The sequence below is a fragment of the Leuresthes tenuis genome, unplaced genomic scaffold (genome assembly GCF_036924035.1).
Source record: "Leuresthes tenuis unplaced genomic scaffold, fLeuTen1.0.hap1 SCAF_6, whole genome shotgun sequence".
NCBI lineage: Eukaryota > Metazoa > Chordata > Actinopteri > Atheriniformes > Atherinopsidae > Leuresthes > Leuresthes tenuis.
Genome location: NW_027325360.1, coordinates 16,694,950 through 16,711,117, shown reverse-complemented (window position 1 = coordinate 16,711,117; position 16,168 = coordinate 16,694,950). Strand labels below are relative to the sequence as shown.

The 16,168-nt window shown below is 40.5% G+C and overlaps 2 protein-coding genes across 4 annotated transcripts in view; one reads left to right on the top strand and one right to left on the bottom strand.

Moving 5' to 3' along the window:
* The first annotated feature begins 452 nt into the window (after nucleotides 1-452).
* On the top strand, nucleotides 453-14,358 carry LOC140309840 (beta-1,3-galactosyl-O-glycosyl-glycoprotein beta-1,6-N-acetylglucosaminyltransferase-like). 3 transcript variants are annotated; one of them, XM_072387868.1, is made up of 4 exons: nucleotides 453-1,018; nucleotides 11,518-11,611; nucleotides 12,272-12,676; nucleotides 12,801-14,358. In XM_072387868.1, the coding sequence occupies exons 1-4, from the start codon at nucleotides 714-716 to the stop codon at nucleotides 13,284-13,286; spliced, it is 1,290 nt and encodes a 429-aa protein (XP_072243969.1). In that variant the 5' UTR covers nucleotides 453-713; the 3' UTR covers nucleotides 13,287-14,358. The 3 variants fall into 3 exon arrangements, with proteins under 3 accessions (XP_072243969.1, XP_072243970.1, XP_072243968.1); XM_072387869.1 differs by lacking the exons at nucleotides 11,518-11,611; nucleotides 12,272-12,676; nucleotides 12,801-14,358 and adding exons at nucleotides 1,098-1,188; nucleotides 1,629-2,033; nucleotides 2,158-2,854; XM_072387867.1 differs by lacking the exon at nucleotides 453-1,018 and adding an exon at nucleotides 10,799-11,415.
* The window catches only part of LOC140309838 (uncharacterized), a 39,242-nt gene continuing 37,253 nt past the window's right edge, over nucleotides 14,180-16,168 (bottom strand). The window contains exon 18 of the mRNA XM_072387862.1: nucleotides 14,180-14,669. Coding sequence (XP_072243963.1) covers nucleotides 14,642-14,669 — 28 coding nt within the window. The 3' untranslated portion in view covers nucleotides 14,180-14,641. The remainder of the gene's footprint in view (nucleotides 14,670-16,168) is intronic.

The window sequence follows — 16,168 nt, the reverse complement described above, 5'->3', positions numbered from 1 at the left end:
TTAAATTTTATGATGACGTTGGTTGTTATGCCAATACTGAATAAATCAGTGGAGCAATGAAATCAGAGGTTGATCTAATTTAGTGCAAAGTATGTTATCCAGTCCAAGACACATTTCAAACATCCCAAAAGGAAAATAGAACCCACTGGATGTTTTAAACTGGCTAACAATTAACTAAAACCTCTGGAAAGAACCAAAATCTGGCTTTTTCAAACTTAAACAGACAGAAGACAGGAAAAAGCTTCTAACTTAAAGTTGCAAGAAGCTTCCGCTGTTGCCAAAAGTTTCTTTATTATTTCACTAGATGAAACCATTATTTGATGTTCAAAAACTATGTTAGTTGATTACTATTGAAAAAGATCTGAGCATTTAATACATGTCAGCAGGATCTAAATAGCAGCATGAAGGTGGTATGTATTTTTAATTGCTTCTCTTATCTTGTTTTTAGGAAAAAAAAATACTTCTGGAATAACTAGCCTGGCTCCATGATGAGTGGAATTATGGAAAAACCCTTCCACTAGTGCCCAAGAACAAAGCCTCCGTCTGACATGTATAAAACAAGTCAAAATGTGAACATGTGCCTTGATACAATTTTTCATTGGAAGATGAGAAATCAATCAAACCAGTCACTATAAGAGAAATATAAAGAATTACAGTAACTGCAGCTGGAGTACTTACAGAATTCACACTATTACACAATACAATATTATACAATGCGGTTTGCAAAAAATTGGCTGCAACAGTTGTTGAAGCTCACTGTTGCGCTGGGATCACTGTGGACGATTTTCCTTGTCAGTCAGCTGAACACTGACTGGACCCCCGTTTTTATCCACAAGTACAGCTGGTTGGACTATATGCATGATGATGGTGGCCTAGAGAAAGTGTGCAACTGCTCAGCAATCCTGCAGGGCAAGCACGAGGCACTGGAGCAGGCCAAATTACTCACCATTAGTAAGGACTTCCGTAAGAGTATCCAGATCCCCGATGCGTATTACAATAATGCAACCCAAGACTGCAGGTGTGTTGCTTCAATCCATATGTTCTTGTAATTTGATAACTTTGAACTATAAAAGCATTTATGTGCAACATTTTTACAGGAGTTTCAAGTTGAAGAAGTACTTAACAGTGCCACTAAGCAGGGAAGAGGAAGACTTTCCTCTGGCTTATTCTATAGTCGTGCATCACAAGGTATGCAGACTCTAAATTCTGAATTCAGTTGCAAAAAAACTGTGCTGTGGATTATAACAATTTACTCTTGTCAATAACAAAAGTACCACACGAGATTGTATGCATAAAGTTTAGTGTATCTTATCAGAATTAGGAAATATAACATGACACGTCTTGGCTTTTAAGTTTTAAAGCAGGCTCTTAGAGTCACAAGGATCTAATGAAATATTTTGTTGTGGATAAAAATATAGGATTTCTCACTGATTTTGTAACTTGTTTCACACGAAGGATTAAAAATCTGCAGCTTCTGTTGCGACTACTTTTTCGATTGGCAGTGAATTTGCGATACTTTACTGTTTCAGTGAATTTGCACAAAAGTAGAAATAAATAAATAACCATTTAAAATGTGCAGATGAAAAACACAATCATTGCATTCGCTTCTTTTTTTCCAAATCTTTCAGGTGCAGAACTTTGAACGACTACTGCGAGCGATCTATGCACCTCAAAATATTTATTGTGTCCATGTGGACAAAAAAGCAGAGGTCTCAGTGTACTCTGCCGTCAGTGCCATTACATCGTGTTTCCCCAATGTCTTCATGGTCAGCCACGCTGTCAGTGTGGTCTATGCTGCCTGGCCACGCGTCCAAGCTGACCTCAACTGTATGGCAGATCTCTACAATGCCAGCACAGAATGGAAATATTTCATCAACCTTTGTGGCCAGGACTTCCCTCTGAAAACCAACTTGGAGATAGTAAGGAGTCTGCGCTCACTGAAGGGCGGTAACAGTTTGGAGTCAGAGAGGATGCCTCCAGAAAAGCAGTGGAGAGTGTCATATGTTCATCAGATTGTTGATGGACAAATCCAGGTACATTTTTTTGAGAATAAACACATTTATATTGATGAAGTAGCAATAACAGTCATGATAAAACTCCATGTTCAGACTGCTGTGACCATCACCATCATACTTATTTACTGTTTGATGTTCTTAGAATACAGGAAAGCAAAAGGATCCGGCTCCCTTTAACCTGCCCATTATGTCCGGTAACGCCTACATCGTGGTTGGCCGAGGATATGTCCACAGTGTGATGAAAGACAGCCGAATACACACACTGATTGAGTGGTTCAAAGACTCCTACAGTCCTGATGAGAACATCTGGGCTACAATTCAACGAATGCCTGGGGTTCCTGGATCAAAGCGACCAAACCGTAAATATGACGTGTCGGATATCAATGCCATTGCACGGCTGGTGAAGTGGCAGTGGCATGAGGGATCACAGGATTCATTGGAGGCAGTTTACCCAGAGTGTCAAGGCCAACATGTCAGGGCAATATGTATATATGGTGCTGGAGACCTGCAATGGCTGCTTGAACATGACCACCTCTTTGCCAATAAGTTTGATGTAGACAGTGATCCCATTTCTGTCTACTGCTTAGAGAGATATCTCAGACAAAAAGCTCTGGATGAGACACCGTAGGTGAAGATTTATTTCGGCATAAAGTCAAAAAGAACAGTGGAAACGCATCCAGAATTACCCCAGTCAAAAACCATGGATGAGCACAGATGTCAGGGCACTCCTTAGAACCTGGAATTCTGCTTTCAATTCCGGTGACAGTATAGCATGGCTAGTGACTAGGAAACTCTTTAATTTATCCAGTAATGTGTTAAATTTTACATTAGAAAACTTCCAGTAAGTTTTATTTTTCATGTCCAGCAGACAGAGCTTCCATCCTTTTATATCAGCAATAAAAATAAATAAAACACGATGTGTGGGTGACTTATTTGGTAAACTATCATTCAAGTGAACTGTGTCAAAAACACATTTTATACTGGGAGCCCGCAGGTTCAAAGATAAAAACAACAACCGTGACAGGATAAATTATTGTTTTGTCGTTTTACCCACATGTTGTGCGCGCTCCTGACACCAGGGAGCGCAGGAAACAGTGGAGCATCCTTTATGAATAAAAGGGGATGCTACCTTCTTACAATTCCTTGTGGCCGCAGCTCGATGTTCTCTTCAGACTTCACTGCACCTGCCCGGTTGGCATCCACCTACAATCTAAAGGAGCTGCAGGAACAGGGGTGCTGCAGAGAAAGGCTCAAAGGCGTTTTGACATGCAACTCAAGTTAAGGAAGGGATTGGGGCAACAACGTTGGTAATGTGGCAGCACGAGGGTTGTTACTAGATTATATAATCAGACTTTTTTTCTTATTACCGACAACACCACCTTGGGTTAGGGCCCAAGGACCCGCTCCAAGGGTAAATTACCACCTATTACAGAAGGACACTCAGGTTCGTTCACTCAGGGAGGATAGGAGACGAGGTTCTATGATCACATTCACAATTTTATCATTTTAAAAACTGCACAAGGTTTGGCACAAACTTTAAGAGGAGAAGAGAAGCCCAAATTAATGAAAAACACAATTAATAGGGCTCACACTTAAAGGAAATGAACAATCTCTCTGGCCAGAGACATTAACTCAACGGTTGAACAAAAATTGAAGGAGAACTCAAGTTGTTTCCCTCCCAACTGAAGATTTAATTAAAACAAATGGCCTAAACAAAAAAAAAACAAACAAACTCTTAGTCCCAAAAAGAAATTATACAAAAGAAAAACGAAACTACACACCTTAGCAGAATACCTTTAAAACAAACGCACGCACGCACAGCAGTGGACAACAGGGTTAGTAGTAGCGATAGAGTAGACCAGAGACAGCTGACAGAATCCCAAACCAAGCCGGCCAAGCAGCAACGGCAGCGTAGCAGCAGCAGCGAGGAAAGCAGCGGTCACAGAGCAACAGGAGCAGACCGGCTGTGAAGAGGCGGTCACCAGGTAGCATCAGCTAAGTAGCCGCGGTTACTCCAGGCTCTCCTTACTTGCTTTAATGTTCATAAACTTCAGTTCAGTTGTGTCCCATCCAAAGAGGGAGAGGGGTGAAGAGAGTCGACGTAGCGGGCGAGTCAGCCGCCAAACACCATGCGACCAGCAGACTGTTGGAGGGAGAGGAGCGGTCAGGGGCTTAGCACCTGGCTACAAACACTTGAGCAAAAGGGCTCACCATGAATCACCTATGCTCCGGTTGGCGGTGGTCCGTGGCCAATACGATCGCCTCGACCACAATGAAAATGCCGAATCTATAAAGCATTAAATAAAACGGACGAATGTTCACAACAGCACCCTAAAGTGTGCCTTCCTGTGGTCCGAGATGAGCGACGAACACGATGACCCGGAAGCAGAAGGGACAAAGAGGCAGGAAGTGAGAGGTCAGAGGGAGTGACGCAGCCTACCTTCTTGTCTACTTGAATGGTGATTGGCTAATAAACCAGAGAGAAAGCATGGTGAAGCAGAGGCTGGTGTTCAATGTGGCAAATGTGCATCATGCCACTACAGTAAAATAGCTGCAGAAACTACAGTGGCATATCAAGAAACCGTCTTGGCCCACCCCTGGTCTGGGGTACAGGGAGGTCAAAGATGGCTTGGACAGTGAGTGTATGCGCCTGTCCTTGGTATACGTCTTTCTCAAGGTAAGTTACAGTGGCTCTGTAAGTCACAGTTGGCTATGTTCAGAATAAGGGAACCTTGTGTCAATCTAGTAAAAAAAAAAAAAAACTGCGTGCAAGGTGTTATTATGCTCAGGGCTCCAAGTAGCCAAGCTATAATAGACTATAATGTCACCAGGGTATACCTCACAGTTATTTACACTACTTACTACAGCCTGAAATGAAACAGCACATGCGTTTCTTAGACCAAATGGCATCCCTACATACTGCAGAAAGTCATCCTGTAGCTGGAAAAGTACACGTTTTAGCTGGATTCACAGTGAAGGTGCTTTTTAACAGGAGGTTCAGATACGAGAATTAAAGGGATGTGAATGACAGGCAACCTTACAGCTTTTTTTCGCATGTAGATCAGGCTAGATTGGCTTCTGTATAAAAACCATAATAGTTAGACTAGTTCAATCTGGATTTAGTTATTCTGCAGAGGGTATAGATTATTTAGAACACACTTGGTAATTTGTTAAACCTTTTCATGATTTGTGAAAATGCAGAAAGTTGTCATGTGACAAAACAGCCTCTGAGTGCTGGATTACAGCCAACACAACCAAGTTTATATATTAAGCCAAATGGAACATAGTAAATTGTTTTTGTCTGAGCTGTGACTTTTGGTTTACCCTATTCTGAGGATGACTAACAAGATAATTAGTTCTGCAAATCTAACCGTACTCCGAGTTCAGAGAAAGCGGATGTCTAGCAACTGAATTTGTGTGACCATATCCCTACTGTGCGGATGTCTAGCTAAAGGTTTCCATTTCTGCTTTTGAAAGCCACAGACGAGTTATAAACATGCAGTGCAAACCTCTGCAGATTAGAGCAGCTCTGTACTGTGTTGTTTTCTTGTACAAGATTAATAAACTGTGTCTTATCTCCTCAGAAAAAGACTTTGTCACTCACTGAAATTTCCACCAAAGGGGTAACAGATATGTTGTGGAGCACAGTCAGCCCAAACCTCCCTCTCAATGAATAAACAGACTGGTCTTTTAATCTCTGCTGTTGACAGACCTAAAACCACTTCCGCCTAGCAGAGAGTTTCCATTTTAAATATAGTGTTTCCTGCCAGCAGAACCATCCACAACATACCTCATCATAAAGAAGTTTCTTTATAAAACCGTGCTATGATCAGAGACTTTTATCTTTGTCTGTATTAAACATGTCATACTTCAACCATTAATATGCCCTGTTCTACACTGGATATTTTTATGAGATCTGCATTGTTGAGAAAGTGATCAATGTTCACTCATTAATCTTTCCGCTAACATGGGCCATCATTTCAGAGCCTGCTTGGCCTCTACGGCTCCTACCTATCACCTGACCTCTATTCTGTGTGCAGATAGGACCTTCTTCATCCCTTTCACAGTTTCGCTTGGAAGCACATGGTTGTTTACCTAGACTAAGCTTTGCAGTCGTTAGACTTGTCTGTAAATGTGATTACCTGCAATTGTCATGATAATATTGAAAATCCTTTTCGATCCAAGTTTGTTTCCAGGTGTTTTATTCCATCATTTGGTCAACTTCTAGGTGTCCTTAATAATAAAGTAAACTGATTTCTGTGCACATCGATCTGCTTGAAGTTTTAGTTAACATTTGGGTCAAATGTACTATTTCTCAGCCCTCCGTCCTGTAGTCACTCCATCGCAATTAAAGCAAATTATTATCAACAGAGAGATAATAAACACCCTTCGATTAAACTCATTTGACACCTCTCGAGTGACTTTTGACCTCTTTCCGATCATCACATTTTGACAGGTGACCTTTGACCTCTTTCCGATCCATCACATTTTGACAGGTGACTTTTTGATCTCTAAGAGGATGTTATGAGGGTTGAGAGAGGAGGGTTTAGGGTTAGGGGGGTTTACTGCTAAGGTCAAGCGGTTGTGAGAAATATATCCGTTGAATGCATAAATAAAGAATGGTTAATGGGAAAGGTTAAGTTTTAGAAAAGAAGCTGTCAACATTTGAGTCTCGTATGAGTTGGGGGCAGGGGTGCCGGACAATCCTTTGTTTTGATATCTTCAAAGACTCTCGCCCTTTAAGGTGACTTTGGTGGTGGTTGTATTATAAGAGTCCCGGGAATTCTCGATACTGTGAGGGAGGGGGAAAACAGACAGTTAATAATGAACATAAGAGTCCAAATAATTCTGCTTTGTTACTGTTTCAGTTAAGAAGCAGCATGACTGAATGATCTGTACCAGCACAGATATACAGATTCACAGATTCACAGTGAAGGTGCTTTTTAACAGGAGGTTCAGATACGAGAATTAAAGGGATGTGAATGACGGGCAACCTTACAGCTTTTTTTTCGCATGTAGATCAGGCTAGATTGGCTTCTGTATGAAAAGCATAATAGTTAGACTAGTTAAATCTGGATTTAGTTATTCTGCAGAGGGTATAGATTATTTAGAACACACTTTGTAATTTGTTAAACCTTTTCATGATTTGTGAAAATGCAGAAATTTGTTATGTGACAAAACAGCCTCTGAGTGCTGGATTACAGCCAACACAACCAAGTTTATATATTAAGCCAAATGGAACATAGTAAATTGTTTTTGTCTGAGCTGTGACTTTTGGTTTACCCTATTCTGAGGATGACTAACAAGATAATTAGTTCTGCAAATCTAACCGTACTCCGAGTTCAGAGAAAGCGGATGTCTAGCAACTGAATTTGTGTGACCATATCCCTACTGTGCGGATGTCTAGCTGAAGGTTTCCATTTCTGCTTTTGAAAGCCATATAAATAAACTGTGTCTTATCTCCTCAGAAAAAGACTTTGTCTCTCACTGAATTTTCCACCAAAGGGGTAACAGATATGTTGTGGAGCACAGTCAGCCCAAACCTCCCTCTCAATGAATAAACAGACTGGTCTTTTAATCTCTGCTGTTGACAGACCTAAAACCACTTCCGCCTAGCAGAGAGTTTCGATTTTAAATATAGTGTTTCCTGCCAGCAGAACCATCCACAACATACCTCATCATAAAGAAGTTTCTTTATAAAACCGTGCTATGATCAGAGACTTTTATTTTTGTCTGTATTAAACATGTCATACTTCAACCATTAACATGCCCTGTTCTACACTGGATATTTTTTATGAGATCTGCATTGTTGAGAAAGTGATCAATGTTCACTCATTAATCTTTCCGCTAACATGGGCCATCATTTCAGAGCCTGCTTGGCCTCTACGGCTCCTACCTATCACCTGACCTCTATTCTGTGTGCAGATAGGACCTTCTTCATCCTTTTCACAGTTTCGCTTGGAAGCACATGGTTGTTTACCTAGACTAAGCTTTGCAGTCGTTAGACTTGTCTGTAAATGTGATTAGCTGCAATTGTCATGATAATATTGAAAATCCTTTTTGATAATGAACATAAGTGTCCAAATAATTCTGCTTTGTTACTGTCACGGTTTATTCTCTGTTCCATGTCTTTTCTCGTCACTTCCTGTTTTATTTTGAAATTAACAACTCCTCTCGTTTCAGGTAACTTGCCCTTCCTCCCGTATCATACGTCTCATTGTCTTCCCTGATTCCCAAGTATTTCCACCTGTTCCCCTTGGTCCCTCATGTGTTCAAATAGTCTGCGTTTCCCTTGTCTTGTGCCAGTATGTTGTCTCTGTTCGAGCGTCATTACCAGCCACCTTGTCTTGTCTCCACAGATTCCACGAGCCTGCAGCGAGCGACTCTCCTGCAGTGCAATCTTGTTTTGTAAGTTATTCCATAGCCTTAGATATTTATTATAACGGTAAGTTTCATAGCCTTGTTTTTCCTCCATTTTCACGGAGAGATTTTTCGTTGTTTCTTGTCATAGTCGCCTCCGTTAAAGGAGAGCCTTAAAGTTTTATAGAGCCTCTGTTTTGAAAGAGTGCGCCTTTGTTTTATTCCGCCTCACTTTGAGAGCGTGACTTTGCTTTGTTAAGTTTTCATAGCTTTTGGTTTTCCTCCCGTTGTGGAGAGATTTTACCTTTGTTAATTTTCATAGCCGCGCTCCTCCTCCCTCGTAGATACGGAGGAGAGCGCTTAGGCGTTTTATCGCCCTTTTCGTTTGCGCTGCGGGAGATCGCCCTGCAGTGCCGTCATCTGTTGTCTTGAGTGATAGTAAAACCATCTTGAACCATAAGACCGTGCATCTGCGTCCTGAATCCCTCTCTGGTACGTGACAGTTACTGTTTCGGTTAAGAAGCAGCCTGACTGAATGATCTGTAACTAATTACTGGAGGGAAGTAAAGTGAAAAGATGAAAGTGACGGTTTCAATCGAGGTAAAAACAAAACGATTGGCTTGAATCTTTTTCTTTTTTCTTTGTACTATTCGGCCAGTTTCAGTCTTGATAGACTAGAATGAATGACGGCATTTGTGACCAGACCAGGGCACTGTAGAATAATAATAAGAAGCAGCAATGGGAGAGGTGATCATTACATAGAGCGATCTTTTGTAAAGTTTTTTTTTTTAATCATAGCCGTAGTTTAGAAGTTTCATAGTCTGGTTTGTTTCCTCCATTAAGGAGTGGTTTTCTTTTCTTGTTAATGTTTTCTAGAACCTCCGATAGTGGAGTGTTCCGTCTTTGATTTATTAACGTTTCAGAGGAAATAATTTCTTTTAAAGTTTCCAAACCATCTCACAACTAAATACAGTAAGTACAGTGTGTTTGCTTGTTAATGTTCAGCTTAATTTAGTTAAGTTGGGTGTTTACCCAAGTTGCGGTGGGGGAATTGGGTTGTGCGAACTCACAAGTGATTTGAATTGTAAAACGGGACACCTACGGTCCCCGAGAAAGGTGCGTTTTCTTTTGGAAACGTTAAATGATTTTTTTTAAACTACTGTTATTTGTTGTGTTTTTGTGAATGCTTTGTTTCCAGGTTTCTCCTAAAGACGAGTCCTGTCTTTCTGAGATTGTCTAATCGTATAAATATTGAATTACTAAATTAAAAACTTGGAATGGAATTGTTTCTTTTTGGGAGAAGGTAAGTGAAGTTCAAGTCAAATTGGAAAATAAATTATCCCCTCCCTGAAAGCTGCCATTTGCTTGAATTTTTTTTCTTCTCTTGTTTCATGGTCAACTTTATATTTCAACCAAAGTCACCAATATGGCTGTAGAATGAATTGATCCTTTTTACCTTTCCCTGTTAATTCTCCTCAACCACAAACTAACAAAACAATCAAACAAAAAAGACATATTTTAGTCATCCTCATAGTAGGAAGAGAAGTCCAATGGAGGACTTTTTAAGTTGTAGATCTAGCCATGTGAGCTACGTGCGATCGTGTCACTGTGTTCGAACCAAACAGCCTCTAAACGACGGATATTGGAGCGTTAAACTGCAATCTGTACAGGCTATATTTTTCAATTACAAATTGTATTGTATTGACACAAACCACAGCTCACCCTCCTGAGGTTTTGTGGAATTGAGAGGGTCAGAACATCAGCCAGAGGCAGTGATCATTTGAGAAACTGGCCCAAAGAGAGATGTACTGCATATACAATCAACACTATGATGCCAAATGGATGTAATGATGACGTCAGTCTTGGCTGTTTCTTGAGCTGAGGTTTTGTCAGAAGTGGCTATTGACAGTGCTGACTTTTGTTTTTGGGTAAAATGGTATGTAGCTTGGAATAGCGTGTAGAATTAACATTATGAAATGGATAAGATGATTGGATAATGACTAATTGGGTCAAGCTGACACCTGTGTAGCATCTAGAATTTCTTTATATACTGACCTTATTAGACTTTACTATGCTCTGATGTAGGCTTTATGCCAAAACATGTTTTAGCTGTGAAGTGAGCCCAATAAACAAGACAAATGTGAGTTCTTTTGCCCTACTTAAGGTGGATAGTGAGATGCGTGACCTTTGAAACCAATAAAAACCCTGACTGGTTACATTATTGGTACTTTACCTTTGCTTCCTTAAGCATTAAAGCAGTTACAGAGTTTTTTTTTTTTTTTTTTTTTCTTCTCTCTAAATCAAAATTTCTTTTTGCTTATGCTTTCAATTATGATTTTTGACTGAATCTTCTCTAACAAAGAACAGGTGCATTTCTATTCAACATATGTCAACATACTCTACCTGGCTGACTGAAGGTGTGGTAACTGAGTACACATTTCTCTTTTTTCCAGGAACAATACCTCATGGAACAAGCCCATATAATGAGAAGACCTTCGAACAATCGCCACCACAGTTTCCAACAGACATTTTACCCATAATTCTTACACACAAAAAGTTTGAGACATAAAACAGTTCAGGAGCTCATGTACCATGATATTGTAATGATTTATTCCTTCATTTTATACAAAAGTAAGTCAGTCTATAAAAGAAATGTAAAGGCAATACAAAGTATAGCTGGATCACTTACAGAATTCACTCAGTAAAAGTGTCTTTGTTGAGATTCTCCTACAATGGGGTTGCTGAGACAATGTCGGCTTAGACAGTTGTTGAAGCTCACCATTGGGCTGGGATCACTGTGGACGATTTTCCTTGTCAGTCAGCTGAACACTGGCTGGACCCCCGTTTTTATCCACAAATACAGCTTGTTGGACTATACGGATGAGGATGGTGGCCCAGAGAAAGTGTGCAACTGCTCAGCAATCCTGCAGGGCAAGCAGGAGGCACTGGAGCAGGCCAAATTACTCACCATCAGTAAGGACTTCCGTAAGAGTATTCAGATCTCCGATGCGTATTACAATAATGCAACCCAAGACTGCAGGTGTGTTATTTCAAACCATAAGTTTAAGTGTGTGTGTGTGTAACTTTCAACTATTGTGTATTGATAAGCAACATTATTTATTCAAAACTTTTATACTTACAGGAGTTTCAAATTAATCAGGAAATACTTAACAGTCCCATTAAGCAAGGAAGAGGAAGACTTTCCCCTGGCTTATTCTATGGTTGTGCATAACAAGGTATGCAGATTCTAAGGTCTCAATTTTAAATGCAAACAAACTTCTAAAACCGTGCAGGGGATCGTAACAATTTGCTCTTGTCATTAATTGAAGTGCTACATCAAAGACTTTACTCTCATTATATCAACGGGTGCATATCAGCCTTTGCACATGAACTGTCTGGAGAGAGCTTTTCAAAGTCTAAAAAAAAAAAAAGATAGAACTCATGGTGTCATCAAGGTATTTCTGTTTTGCTTTTAAAGTCTTAACTTTGGATTTTTTTGGCTGCTCCAAAATTTTATTCCGAGCAGAGGTTACGCACAGGAAGGCAGGCAGCACAGGAACGAACAAGCAAACCTCAAACAAAATGTTCAACCCAGTGTAACAGCTGAAAACTCACAACCATAGGGGACACGAGGAAGAAACAGTAGGAATGTTTTGAAAGAACTAGTTGATCATTTGTTTATTCCATTTTAAAGATCAAGAAAAATATCAGAAAACAGTTTAATTGTTTTTTTCAAATTATTTAAAACTGAGGTAAAAATTGTATCTCGTGTGTATATGCATCACTTGCACATAAGATGGTAACAGAGGGCATTGCGTTTTTATTTTTATTTTGAGCTGTACCTAGATTTTGTGCAAAAATAGATTTTGATTCTGTTTCTTTTTCATTCAATTTAGGTGCAGAACTTTGAACGACTACTGCGAGCGATCTATGCACCTCAAAATATTTATTGTGTCCATGTGGACAAAAAAGCAGAGGTCTCAGTGTACTCTGCCGTCAGTGCCATTACATCGTGTTTCCCCAATGTCTTCATGGTCAGCCACGCTGTCAGTGTGGTCTATGCTGCCTGGCCACGCGTCCAAGCTGATCTCAACTGTATGGCAGATCTCTACAATGCCAGCACAGAATGGAAATATTTCATCAACCTTTGTGGCCAGGACTTCCCTCTTAAAACCAACTTGGAGATAGTAAGGAGTCTGCGCTCACTGAAGGGCGGTAACAGTTTGGAGTCAGAGAGGATGCCTCCAGAAAAGCAGTGGAGAGTGTCATATGTTCATCAGATTGTTGATGGACAAATCCAGGTACATTTTTTTGAGAATATACACATTTATATTGATGAAGTAGCAATAACAGTCATGATAAAACTCCATGTTCAGACTGCTGTGACCATCACCATCATACTTATTTACTGTTTGATGTTCTTAGAAAACAGGAAAGCAAAAGGATCCGGCTCCCTTTAACCTGCCCATTATGTCCGGTAACGCCTACATCGTGGTTGGCCGAGGATATGTCCACAGTGTGATGAAAGACAGCCGAATACACACACTGATTGAGTGGTTCAAAGACTCCTACAGTCCTGATGAGAACATCTGGGCTACAATTCAACGAATGCATGGGGTTCCTGGATCAAAGCGACCAAACCGTAAATATGACGTGTCAGATATCAATGCCATTGCACGGCTGGTGAAGTGGCAGTGGCATGAGGGATCACAGGATTCATTGGAGGCAGTATACCCAGAGTGTCAAGGCCAACATGTCAGGGCAATATGTATATATGGTGCTGGAGACCTGCAATGGCTGCTTGAACATGACCACCTCTTTGCCAATAAGTTTGATGTAGACAGTGATCCCATTTCTGTCTACTGCTTAGAGAGATATCTCAGACAAAAAGCTCTGGATGAGACACCATAGATGAGTTAACATATTTTTCCTGTGACTACAGATTCTAATGCAGTTATAATCTATCAGTCCATTTTGATGGAGGCCATCCTTTATTCTGTTAGATTGTCTGCCTATAGATTTTGCAACACAATTGCTCAGACTGCTAAAGGATCACCTTAGTGGTAAACCTTTAAGAAGAAGACAACATTAATATTGTGAAAGAAAAACTTTAGTTTCTACAAAAAATGGCCCGGGACCTTCCAACAGGATAATGATCGCTACAGCGAATAACAGTTTTGGGGTGGTAGAGCCAGATATGATACAAGTTCGAATCCCATTGTTGAAAAATAATTTGAGGTACTTTCGGCACATTCTGTGACATAAGAAGAAGGAAAAAGACTGTTTGGGAGGAAACCATATTTAATGCCATTAATAATTTTATGTATTTTACAACAAATGAATACAGTGCCACATACAAACATGTTGACGTAAAGGTAAACCTGGCCGAACTTGGACTTTGAGCCGTTTTATCACTACCACACACAAAGCCAGTTCTCAGCTCACATGACTACCCTCCTCTGCATTTGGCTGTTAAAAATTATCTCAAACTGATACCACCAAATCATGCACCGCATTACTGCAGCTATTGCATAAGTGCTGAAAGACATGTGACACAATGATGAATCCTTCTTTACCAAAAATCACCTTCACCTCTGAATAATTCTAAAACCAGTTTGGCCGTTGTTTCATGCTACTTGTATAATACACCACAATATAATTGTGTAACATAATGTTTTACATTACAAAATAATATTGTGTTTGGATTATATTTTTGCGAACCTTGATTATCTATGATTACACACAAGTTCTACCTTTCAATACTCCTATTGTCCAATAAAAACTAATATTTTTTGGCAAGCAGATGGGATGTAATACAACTTTTTAAATTTTTTTTTTTTAAAGGCCTTATGTTATAGTTACAACTTTGGATTTAAAAAATACACCATTTTAATACTGTTGGATGATCATTATTACATGAAGGACTACCTGGAAGTACATCAAACACAGTAGAACTGAAACGGGTTTCATAGATAAAACAAAATAGCCAAGATAATCAAGTAATGTCTCAGTACTGTAAAACAGTACGAAGCGTCTCCCCTTCAGCACAGTGACAGTCTCTTCAGTACAAATACAGTATTACTGTACCGTACATCTAGCACCCTCAGATTTGAACCACAGCATACCTTTCTGACTCATTGCTAGTTGCTTTTGTAACAACCATAGGTCATATGCAACATGCTGCAGTTGGCTTTTATATTCAGACATGCTGTGGTAGAGAGAACAGCATAATGCAGGGAGACAATGGGCAGCAGCAAAGTGTCCTGTCAAACAGCTGAGTTCCCCTTGTCGATTCTATGTGAGAGGAGATAAAAAGGAAAAAAAACATTACTGCATATTGGCCATTTACGCATTAGAATAAGATATTTAAGCACAGAGAGCACAGACAGTAACTGCATTGTGTCGGGAAAATTCCAACGGCAGTCAAATTATAAAGTAAAATACAATCATAAAACACATGATGTCTTTTGAAGAAGTTGCTGTTTACACATTTATCTGATAACAGCTGAAATGGGACAAGTTATACCCCTGTGAACCCTTCCAACCAGCCATCAATATCTGGGGCAGCAGATCTCCAGACTTCCCTATGCCCAGCCACCACCTTCAGCTCTTCTGGAGGGACACCGAGGTGTTCTCAAGCCAACCTAGAGATGTAATCTTTACAGCAAGTCCTTGGTCTACCCCAAGGCCTCCTCGGAGCAAATTTTATACAGGCAAGCAGCACTGTACTCTGAGCCTCTTCCAATAAGTGACCTCCTTATTCTATCCCTAAGGGGGAGACCAGTCACACTTCAGAGGAAACAAATTTCTAACAGTTTGCCAGAATCTCTTTGAGGCTAACTGAAAGTCATGTTCAAGACCTACATCAGAATTTTTGCTTCTGCAACTGCCGAAGCATCCGCTTGGCCTGTCGATACCTGTTGGCTGCCTCTGGGGTACTTCAAGTTAACCAAGTTAACTCCTCCTTCTGTTTGGTCCGCTTTAAACGGACCAGAGTTTGTTTCCTCAGATAGTCTGCTTCGTTTGGGCAGGTGTGAAAGCTCATTCCAACTGTGGTACGGAACAAACAAGCAAACTCAGCTCCGCCTGAAAACGTGGGTCTCGATTTGCTTGCAGGTGAACCGTGATGCGGCTTGCTTACAGAGGGAAATGCAAATGCACTTTGTTGTGAACAAGCCAGCTGAAGGGGATGGATTTCCATTTTCAGTCCTGGCCAGTCGGTGGGTCGGGTTTTCTTCTTCCTGTTTCAGGCAATACCGCCCCAAGCGAGCAGCTGTTGTACCTGCATGATGTTCAGGCAGTTTGGTCCGCATCAAAAGTGCAGTGTGAAAGTCAACCAAACCAAATGAAGGTATGAAATTCTTCGGCATTCCCCGCCCAATCGAACCCAGTCTCCTGGACTATCCTGGTGTGCCAGTGCCCTTCGTCACATGAAGATGTAAATGGCTGTGAAACCTCTTGGGGAGAGGAGTCAAAGCTGCATTGTACGTCAGGTGATGCCTGAGGCCAGTTTTTTTTGTTTGATGCTGTTGTTCCCTAACTTACTTCACTCCTCTCAAACCATTTGTATTCTTCATCCAGAATTTGTACATTGCTGTCCTCAGAAGAGTGTCGCTTATCAGTAAGCTGTAGCTGGACCGCTGGGTTTACTGTGTTGAGCCATCTGCTTGTGAAGTGATTGTTTGTATATGGACCTGGTCATCTGCTCGCATGGCTTCTCATGTCACTGCTATTGCAAAAAAAATGCTCATCTGTACATACAATTACCACCAGATGATCCCACAATGTCAGCA

Bases quoted from the DNA above. Each gene is read 5' to 3' on its own strand.
- LOC140309840 (XM_072387867.1), top strand. From the start codon at position 11,108: ATGGGGTTGCTGAGACAATGTCGGCTTAGACAGTTGTTGAAGCTCACC. The intron at 11,612-12,271 runs GTATGCAGATTC...CATTCAATTTAG, and splicing joins CTATGGTTGTGCATAACAAG to GTGCAGAACTTTGAACGACT. The intron at 12,677-12,800 runs GTACATTTTTTT...TGATGTTCTTAG, and splicing joins TTGTTGATGGACAAATCCAG to AAAACAGGAAAGCAAAAGGA.